The 10,546-nt window shown below is 41.2% G+C and overlaps 2 protein-coding genes across 5 annotated transcripts in view; one reads left to right on the top strand and one right to left on the bottom strand.

The window, feature by feature from the left end:
• TP53INP2 (tumor protein p53 inducible nuclear protein 2) overlaps positions 1-5,293 on the bottom strand; it is a 33,350-nt gene extending 28,057 nt beyond the window's left edge. Inside the window, exon 1 of the mRNA XM_077872845.1 lies at positions 5,145-5,293. The gene's annotated coding sequence lies outside the window, so the exon portion shown is untranslated. The remainder of the gene's footprint in view (positions 1-5,144) is intronic.
• Positions 5,294-5,385: 92 nt separating this feature from the next.
• The window catches only part of PIGU (phosphatidylinositol glycan anchor biosynthesis class U), a 94,728-nt gene continuing 89,567 nt past the window's right edge, over positions 5,386-10,546 (top strand). The window contains exon 1 of one of the 4 annotated variants that reach the window (XM_077872839.1): positions 5,386-5,572. In XM_077872839.1, coding sequence (XP_077728965.1) covers positions 5,443-5,572 — 130 coding nt within the window. In that variant the 5' untranslated portion in view covers positions 5,386-5,442. The remainder of the gene's footprint in view (positions 5,573-10,546) is intronic. The other 3 variants (XM_077872838.1, XM_077872840.1, XM_077872837.1) reach the window with 3 other exon arrangements.

Here is a 10,546-nt window from a genome sequence, read left to right as displayed (position 1 = left end):
TAAAGGACCTCTGTGACCATTTGTTTCTGCAGGAAGACTAGGTGTGTCATAAATGTCCATGCTTGGTTGGTTACTTGTGTCATATATAATATGGCTGCTCGTCAGGCCACCAGGAAGGAAAAAAATCCTCAATCATGTTTAAATATTTTATATACTAGTCAATCTGTGATTTTTGCTGTGTGTTTCTGTCACTCAAATTTGTGTTAATGAAAGTCTCACAGAACTGTCCTTCAGACTTTTGCAGGAGCCAAGAACAAGCTATGGAAGGATTTGGGAAAGAATTGATCGTGCTTCGTCCAAAATACGTCTTGAATCCAACTACTTCTCTCTCCCACTCTAGTCCAAGCCACCATCTTCTTTCCCCTGTTTGACTGCAGCATCTTCTCACTGGTCTTCCTGCTATCAGCCTCGCTTCCTCCAATCCATTCTCCACTCAGTGGTCAGAAGGATATTTTTGAAATCTTAATTATGGTCAGGTTCCACCCCATGGTGGACTTCCTATTGCTTTTAGAATAAAAATCCAACCTAGCATCAATGGTTCACAAAGGCCATTTGTCCTTTGCCTACTTTTCCAGTCTCACCTTTTATTCATTTCACTCCACATTGGCCTCCCTCATTGCAAACTCAATCCCCTCCTCACCATATACACCATTCACTATTGCCAGTTCTTTATATCAGTGGTTCCTTCTCATTTTTTAGGTCTCAGCTTAAATACTACTTCCTCAAACAGGCTTTCCTTGACTACCCAATCTAGTCAATAGTAGGTCCTCTGCCGTTCACTGTCATTGCTCTTTGTTGCCCTCATAGGTCTAATCATAACCTCTAATTATTTTGCCTGACTACTTCTATTTTGTATGACTCCTTGCTAGACTATAAACCCCAATATGGGAGCAACTGTGTCTATCTTTCTTACCACCATTATTAGTGGACATTTGCCTTTTTCTTCCCATCCAGCATCCAATCACCTTTGCTTTCACTCATATGATTTCACCTAGCTACCTTCAGGGTGCTGTCCTAAGACATACTTAGTAAATTCATCATCTGACTTCTCACAGATCTTTTTCTCTTGCTGTCCTACACACAGCCAAGAGGCAGGCATGGGGCCTAATCTCAATCAATCACATGCTCTTTCCAAGAACATTAAATCTGGGCAGCTCTGGTGGCTCAGCAGTTTAGCGCCGCCTTCAGCCCAGGGCATGATCCTGGAGACCTGGGATCAAGTCCCACATCAGGCTCCCTGCATGGAGCCTGCTTCTTCCTCTGCCTGTGTCTCTGCCTCTCTCTCTGTGTCTCTCATGAATAAATAAAATCTTTAAAAAAGTAAATAAAATTAAAAAAGAACATTAAATCTTAAATGACACAATGCAAGGCCATTAAAAACTTAATGTTCACTCATTCCATTGGTGGTACCTAGTTGACCTGACAGGTGGCTCCTGCTTCCCAGACACTGTGTTATTTACCTGGGTCCTAACCATTCCAAGTCTGGTTCCCCAGTCTTGTCTTTGGCTCTGTGACCTCCCTTAAAGCCTCCTAGTTAACTTCTTAAAGATGGCCAGAATCAGGGGCACCTGGGTGGCTCAGTGGTTGAGTGTAGGCCTTTGGCTCAGCTCATGATCCCAGGGTTCTGTGATTGAGTCCTGCATCAGGCTCCTCGTGGGGAGCCTGTTTCTCCGTCTGCCTATGTCTCTCTCTCTCTCTCCATGTCTCTCATGAATAAATAAATACAATCTTGAAAAAAAAAAAAAGATGGCCAGAATCAGTTTGCTGTTTGGAATAAAAGAAATATACTTAATAGACTGTATCTTCACAGACTAGCATAGGACCTGGCAAAGGCAGGTGTTCAATAAATGCACCCAGTTTGTGTGACTTAAAGCTGGTTGCTTAATATCACAGAGCTTCAATTTCTTCCTCCTGGGTAACCCACATATCACCTGGGACCTCTGGCTTCTCAAGACAGAAATCATCTTGCTTGTTCCTTTATTATCTCCCTTCTTTCAATTCTCTACCCCTCCTTCTCAGCTACAACAACCAAACAACTCAACACAACTCAACCCAAATTCCTCTCCTGCTTAATCACAATGTCTAGACCTAACATTCAGATTCTGGTTATGCTGTTTACTAGCTAAGTTTCTTTGGCTTCAGTTTCCTCATGTGCATGTGGTAATGGGGAAGTTATAGTAGCTGTAATAGTATCTGTAGATAATGAGATAAAACATGTAAAGCACTTAAAATGATGCTTAGCACATAGTAAGCATGCAAATACTTGCTAGCTATTATTACTATTTTAATCTTTTTGTTGCATAAACTACTAGATACTTATGCCTTCAGGATAACGTTCTTTGTTCTTCAAAGTACAGTTTCTAACCACCAGCATCAGAATAGATGAAGAGTAGGGGTTCCTGGGCTCCTTCCCAGACCTAGCAAATCACAGTTTCAGAGGCAGAGCTAGGAAATTTACATTTGAAAAATATATCTCCCAAATGATTACTCATTTTTTAAAAGATATTGAGACATACAGACATACAATAAAATTCACCCATTTAAAGTATATAGCTCAGTGGTTGTGGTATGTTTACAGAATTGTATAATCTGATTTTAGAACATTTTCATCATCCTGAAAAGAAACCCTGTACTCCTTAGCAGTCATTTCCTATTCCCACCCCCTCAACCACCCCAGCGTTAGACAACCACTAAGTTGGCTTTTTGTCACTATAGATTTGCCTATTCTGGACATTTCACATAAATGGAATTATATAATATGTGGCCTTTTGTGTTTGGCTTATTTTATTTAGCATATTTTAAAGTTCATCTATGTTGTAGCATGTATCAATGCTTTTTTTTTTACCCAATTATAGTCCATTAATAGACCACATTTTGTTTATCCATTCATAACAAACAAAATGGATATTTGTTTTGTTTCCACTTTTTAGGTATCATAAATAATAACTATGAACAAGCTATGGGCAGTCAAGTATAAGTTTTTGTGTGGATATATGTTTCTCTCTTGGATTCTCTTTTTTTCTCTTGTATTTCTCTTGGATTTTAGCTAGGAGTTGAATTGTTGGGTCGTATGGCAACTCTATGTTTAACATTTTGAGTAACTACCAAACTGTTTTCCAAAGTGGCTATAGCATTTTACATGCCCACCATGAGGGTTCCAATTTCCCCACTTCCTTACCAATACTTGCTATTATTTAATTTTGATGAGACCCAATTTATTTCTTCTTTTGTTGTCTGTGCTTTTGGTGTTGTACCTAAAAAAAACCTTCTAATTCAAGGTCATGGAGATTACTCCCAGGTTTCTTGTAGGTGTCTTATAGTTTTAGCTCTAATATTTAGGTTTATGATCCATGGAAACTCATGTTTAAGAACCAACAGATTGGGTCTATCTATAATGGTTCTTCCCAAAGACAATTTTCACCCTACGAAGAATGTTTAAGTCATCTATTAGGATAATGTAAACAATAATGAAACAGCTAAATAATGCGTATCAAGCACTTGGTATGTACTAACCATTTTACATTACATAATCTTGTTCAATCTTCATTATGGGTTTGTGTTATAATAACCTGCACTTTTCATGATATAATACACTTTATGATGATGTAATACATATATCTCCTCCTTTAATGTGAAAGAGGATAGCAACACTTATATGGTTAGAAAGGAAGGTTATCAGACTAAATAAGCTCATGTGTGTTAAAAGTATGGCACAGTGCTTGGCAGAACAGGGCTCAAAGGATGAGGGTGCCTTTTCTATTGCTTCATGATTACCTCTTCCACTGAAAACCCACCCCTCCCATTGGTCAAGAAATCGATCAGCTCCAAGGCTGATTTTTGTATTCTCCTAGCATCTTGCTCCCCCTTTTCCTTTCATTATGATTTGTGATTTTACTTTTATTTGTGTTATTCTTAAGACTATCACATCTCCAAGTTCCATAAAGGCATTGGGTGCAATTTTGTCACTGCAAGATTCCCCAACACTCAGTATAGGGCTGGAGGATATAGTGATCTTTTATTTTTATTTTTATTTATTTATTTTTTAGTGATCTTTTAAAAATGCACACTTGACTACATCACTTTTTGGTTTAAAATCCTCCAGTGGCATATGGATTACACTATGAATAAAGTCCAAATTCTCAACCATGGCAAACAGGTCCCTGATTGGTCACTACCACTCTCTCCACTTGGAACACACTTGTTTTCTTTCCCAAACACATCTTGCTGTTTCCTGAATCAGAGTCTGTTTCCTTCACATGTCAGCTCTGACTAGTTTCTCATCTTTTGGGTCTCAGCTCAAATGTCATATCTTCCCAGAGCCTTCCCTGACCACCCTGTCCAGTGTTACCAACACACTTCCACCAAGTTATTCTTGATCATACAACCTGTTTCATATTACTCACAGACCTGAACTTTCCTTATATATTAATTTAATATTATTATAGCTAACAGTTAAGCACTCACCATAAGTACTTTTCATACATTAATTAATGATGTGCCACTTAATGCTTTTCAACGAGCTCTCCAAAGTCCAAAATTGATTTGTAGTGCTTGTAGTGTAAACACTCTCATCCAGAGAGATTTCAAGCTACCAACGTGACATCACTGAACGCCAATTTGGGAGCTGATGGGCAGCAGCAACCATCATACAGTATTTGCCATAGTAATATAGCAGTAGTAAATAACCTCAAGAGCACAGATAAAACAAAAATGTAGTAAAATAATTAGGAAATAATGCGTTTTGAGTATTTATTACCTTGTTTTAATATAACTTATTTAACTGTAAGTTTATATAATTTAATTTTTGATAATGGCTTATAAGGGACCTGCAAAATTTCTTAGGCATTCCTCAATCGTTTCTAGCGAGCCCATACGGATGGGCAGGCATATTTTCCAGATGAGGGACCTGAGGCACAGCAAGGTTAACTTGTTCAAGGCTGCAGAGCAAATAAATCTATACTCCAAAATGTATCTTCAGAACCCAATAAAATGCTTGGCATAGCGCCGTTGTTCAACAAACAGTTGTAGAATACATAAATGAATACATATTTAATTTTCTTTAAAAGCATAAAAGGAAACATCCTAACTTTGAAAACATACACACAAGAATGAAACTAACAACTCTTCAATACTTGCTCACTAACCTAGGAAGATACACCTTCCCGTGTCTACTTTCGGCAGCACAGAGGGCTTTTACGATACACCTGCTGTCTTAGGAGACGTCGCGCAATCCTTTGCTACGAGCTTGAGACGCCCGGCTCTACGTCGCCCCGCCCCGTCTCGCCGCAAGGCATCCTGGGAGCGGTAGTCCCCAGTCTGGGCGCTCCGGCGGCAGCAGCGAGGCGCGCTTGACCGCGGAACTACAGAGGGTGGCGCGCAGGTCGCTCGCTTGGCTTTTCCGCCTCGCGTTTCCCTCCCGCCTGCGCGCCCGCCCCAGCTATCATGGCGGCTCCCTTGGCTCTGGTGGTGGTTGTGGCCGTGACCGTGCGGGCGGCCTTGTTCCGCTCCAGTCTGGCCGAGTTCATTTCTGAACGGGTGGAGGTGGTGTCCCCACTGAGCTCTTGGAAGAGAGGTGAGGCCACTGGCTGGAGTAGGTGGCCAGGCCCCGCCTGTGCTCTCCTGGCCTCAGTGAATGGGAGGCGGGGGCAGTGGCCTCAAGCTCAAGATTCTGAAGGAACTGACCGGCTCTGGCGTCCTCAGAGGGCGAGAGGGCGGGGCTGCCAAAGGGAGGGGGCGTGGGACTGTGGGGCTAGGTTTGGGCCCTAGGGGCCGGCTCACCTGAGCTGTGGGGAGTTGAGGGGGTGTGTCTCACTCGGGTCCAGAGCAGAGGGGCGTGGTCTGAGGAAGAAGAGGTGTAAGAAAAGGGAGTGCTGGGTGGGGTGGGATTTGCAGAAGGGATTGGGATATGATGAAGGATCGCACGTGGTTCTCCCCGGGGTATGGTCCAGTGAGTGAGGGGAGTCCCCAAAGAGGGGACCAATTTTGCCTAAGCGAGTAGAGTGTGTGAGTGTGCTTAGACGCCTGTTCTCAGTCTGGGGCTTGCCGTGCAGCATTTCCTACTGGTTGTTCTTAAGTTCTTCATCAGGCACTGTTTTCTACCAGCGCCTACAATGAGAGTTTGTGCTGAAGGATCCACAGGCTAGTGGGAGAGACAGGTAGTTATAATCCTTTTTGAAAAATGTTCAGTGTACATCCCGTTCCTTCCTTGGAGTTTCGAGAAAGTGTTCTCTCCTTTTCCAGTTTTTTTTTTTTAAGATTTTATTTATTTATTCATGAGAAACAGAGAGAGAGGCAGAGACACAGGCAGAGAGAGAAGCAGGCTCCGTGCAGGGAGCCCGATGTGGGACTCGATCCTGCGACTCCGGGATCACACCCTGAGTCAAAGGCAGACGCTCATTGGGCAGCCCGGGTGGCTCAGCGGTTTAGCACCGCCTTCAGCCCAGGGCGTGATCCTGGAGACCTGGGATCGAGACCTGCTTCTCCCTCTGCCTGTGTCTATCTCCTCTCTCTCTTTCTGTCTCTAATAAATAAATAAAATCTTAAAAAAAAAAAAAAAAGGCAGACGTTCAACCGCTGAGCCACCCAGGCGTCCCTCCTTTTCCAGTTTCCTAAGGATGTGGGCTCTATTGAAGGATGTAGAATTTGGAAAGTGGTAGAGAAAGGAGAGTTCCAGGTGGCAGAAGATAAAATGTTGAAGGATGCACAATGTACAAAGTGGGGGCATAATGGAAAAGGGGTTAGGTTAGGGCTAGAATTTAAAGATCTTTTAAAAAACCTTTTTTTCTGAAGTACAATATACACACAATGCACATATAGAAAGTGTAGAGTGCAGTGAATTTTTACAAATTGTATATTCATGTGGTGCACCCAGATCAAAAAGTAGAACATTACAGAAGTAGCAACACCCCAGAAGTCCTCTTTGTGTCCTAGAACTTTAAATGCTAGAGTTTTGATGTTACTCTATAGACATTTTGGAATGGGGAATGATGTAATGAATGGTTGTTTTATGAATAATTTGAGTTTTGGTTTCTAAAAATACTACATATTAAAGACTATGGTAAGCTTTTATCCTCTAGTTATTCTATGTGTTAGATGGTGTTATTTCCATTTTATAGATGAGGAAACTAAAATTTAGAGAAGTTAAGTAATGTGTCCAGGTTTTCCAGTTGACAAATGGTTAACAAAGGTAGTAGTAATTCTTCTGTGTGATGGGGAGAATTTAGACTTGATAATCCTTGAATATAATATTTGCATATAATTATTTGTTGAACAAACTGACGTGTTTGGGTTGAAGCCACTTGATTCCTGCTGCTTCTGGATACCACAAGCCTCAGGGCAATATTAGGCCCTCCTTTCTTTGTTCTCTTAGAGCTTTATACATACCTCTATTGAGAGCATTTCTCACTTTTTATCATAATTATTTGTTTATCTCTGGTTTCTCCACTGTACTATGAGTTCCTTATCCTTTCCTAAATCCTTTGTGACTGGCATAGAGTAGTTGCATCATTACCATTGAATAAATACTGAAGAAAAGAAAACATAAGCTCTGGCTACATATAGGATGGACAAGGTGAAGGATCCAAAGATGAAGCAATGTAGTATGGTGATTAAGAGTATAGGGTCTGGGACCTTTTTTTTTTTTAAGTTAAACCCCAACACAGCATTTGAACTCACCACCCTGAGATCAAGACCTGAGCTAAGATCAAGAGTTGGACACTCAACTAACTGAGCTACCCAGGTGCCCCAGGTCTGAGATCTTTAAAAGGGTTTGAGTCTTTTTTTCCTCGGCCACTTATAACTGTGATCTCCAACATCAGTTTTCTCATGTGTAAAATAGGGAGTTATAATATGTACCCCATTAAATGAGATAATCCGTGTTGAAGCTCTTAGCACAATAATGAAAGCCAAAATAGCTCATTTTAAATTTTGAATTTAAAATAACAGGGAGAACAGTGGTGATACTGACTGAAATATGTGAGTCAGAAAGGATAGCAGTAAATGTTGATGTCTGTATAAGGTAATAGTATGATATTCAAAGGTTTAGATCTGGAGCTTGGGGCCAGTGTCAGAGCTAGAGAGAGAGATTTGGTGTCACCCATCTAAATCTGATTGGGTCAGGATAATTATTTGTCCTGTTTCAAGCAGGGATACTGGGTGGAGGGAGGGTACAACATCTGTATCACTTGTCTTCAGAGTATACTTTGAGATGGGATATTTTAAAAAGCAAATGATTAAAAAAATAATAAAATAAAATAAAAAGCAAATGATTGTGTTTAACCCTAAAAGGCAGGCATTTTAAAAATATTTAAGTAGGAGCCCTTCTGGTTTCACATGACATTCATTATTCATCCATTTCACATGAGTTTTTTGAGTGGCCAGTTGTTTGGGTGAAGGGCTGTGGATCCAAATAGACTTTGATGAATGGACTGATTTTTTTTTTTTTTTTTTTTTTTTAGAGAGTGTGTGTGTGTGCATGTGCATGTGCTAGCACGGTGGTGGGGAGGGGCAGAGGAGGTGAGAGAATCTTAAATAGGCTCCGTGTCCAGTGCAGAGCCCAACTTGAGGCTTGCTTTCAGGATCCTGAAATAATGACCTGAGCCAAAAACAAGAGTTGGACACTTAACCAACTGAGCCACCCAGGTGCCCCTCACTCACTGATTTTTAATAGGAATAAATGAGAGGCTGTATACTTAGGAGATGATTCTTGTCTTCAAATGCCTAAAGGGTTTTAAATTAGCGTGTTGTCAATTCTTTCATGTGCAGATGACAGAATCCCGACTTAGACTTCCCAAATTATTATTATTTTTTTAAATAATACATTTATTTTTTATTGGTGTTCAATTTACCAACATACAGAATAACACCCAGTGCTCATCCCATCAAGTGCCCCCCTCAGTGCCCGTCACCCATTCACCCCCACCCCCCGCCCTCCTCCCCTTCCATCACCCCTAGTTCGCTTCCCAGAGTTAGGAGTCTTTATGTTCTGTCTCCCTTTCTGATATTTCCCACACATTTCTTTTCCCTTCCCTTATATTCCCTTTCACTATTATTTATATTCCCCAAATGAATGAGAACATACAATGTTTGTCCTCCGATTGACTTACTTCACTCAGCATAATACCTTCCAGTTCCATCCATGTTGAAGCAAATGGTGGGTATTTGTCATTTCTAATGGCTGAGGAATATTCCATTGTATACATAAACCACATCTTCTTTATCCATTCATCTTTCGTTGGACACCAAGGCTCCTTCCGGAGTTTGGCTATTGTGGACATCGCTGCTATAAACATCGGGGTGCAGGTGTCCCGGCGTTTCATTGCATCTGAATCTTTGGGGTAAATCCCCAACAGTGCAATTGCTGGGTCGTAGGGCAGATCTATTTTTAACTCTTTGAGGAACCTCCACACAGTTTTCCAGAGTGGCTGCACCAGTTCACACTCCCACCAACAGTGTAAGAGGGTTCCCTTTTCTCCGCATCTTCTCCAACATTTGTGGTTTCCTGCCTTGTTAATGTTCCCCATTCTCACTGGTGTGAGGTGGTATCTCATTGTGGTTTTGATTTGTATTTCCCTGATGGCAAGTGATGCAGAGCATTTTCTCATGTGCATGTTGGCCATGTCTATGTCTTCCTCTGTGAGATTTCTGTTCATGTCTTTTGCCCATTTCATGATTGGATTGTTTGTTTCTTTGGTGTTGAGTTTAATAAGTTCTTTTTTTTTTTTTTTTAAAGATTTATTTATTTATTCATTCAGAGACAGAGAGAGAGAAGCAGGCTCCATGCCGGGAGCCTGATGTGGGACTCGATCCCGGGTCTCCAGGAACACACCCCGGGCCGCAGGAGGCGCTAAACCGCTGTGCCATCGGGGCTGCCCGAGTTTAATAAGTTCTTTATAGATCTTGGAAACTAGCCCTTTATCTGTTTCCTTTTTTTCTTTTTTTTTTAATTTTTATTTATTTATGATAGTCACAGAGAGAGAGGAGAGAGAGAGAGAGGCAGAGACATAGACTGATGGAGAAGCAGGCTCCATGCAATGGGAGCCCCACATGGGATTCGATCCCAGGACACCTGGCTAAACCGCTGCGCCACCCAGGGATCCCACTAGCCCTTTATCTCATAGGTGTTTTGCAAGTATCTTCTCCCATTCTGTAGGTTGTCTTTTAGTTTTGTTGACTGTATCCTTTGCTGTGCAAAAGCTTCTTATCTTGATGAAGTCCCAATAGTTCATTTTTGCTTTTGTTTCTTTTGCCTTCGTGGATGTATCTTGCAAGAAGTTACTGTGGCTGAGTTCAAAAAGGGTGTTGCCTGTGTTCTCCTCTAGGATTTTGATGGAATCTTGTCTCACATTTAGATCTTTCATCCATTTTGAGTTTATCTTTGTGTATTTTGAAAGAGAGTGGTCTAGTTTCATTCTTCTGCATATGGATGTCCAATTTTCCCAGCACCATTTATTGAAGAGACTGTCTTTCTTCCAATGGACAGTCTTTCCTCCTTTATCGAATATTAGTTGACCATAAAGTTCAGGGTCTACTTCTGGGTTCTCTATTC

Source organism: Canis aureus, chromosome 26 (genome assembly GCF_053574225.1).
Source record: "Canis aureus isolate CA01 chromosome 26, VMU_Caureus_v.1.0, whole genome shotgun sequence".
Lineage (NCBI taxonomy): Eukaryota > Metazoa > Chordata > Mammalia > Carnivora > Canidae > Canis > Canis aureus.
The sequence above is the reverse complement of the archived record's forward strand: the minus strand, read 5'-3'. Positions and strand labels throughout refer to the sequence as shown.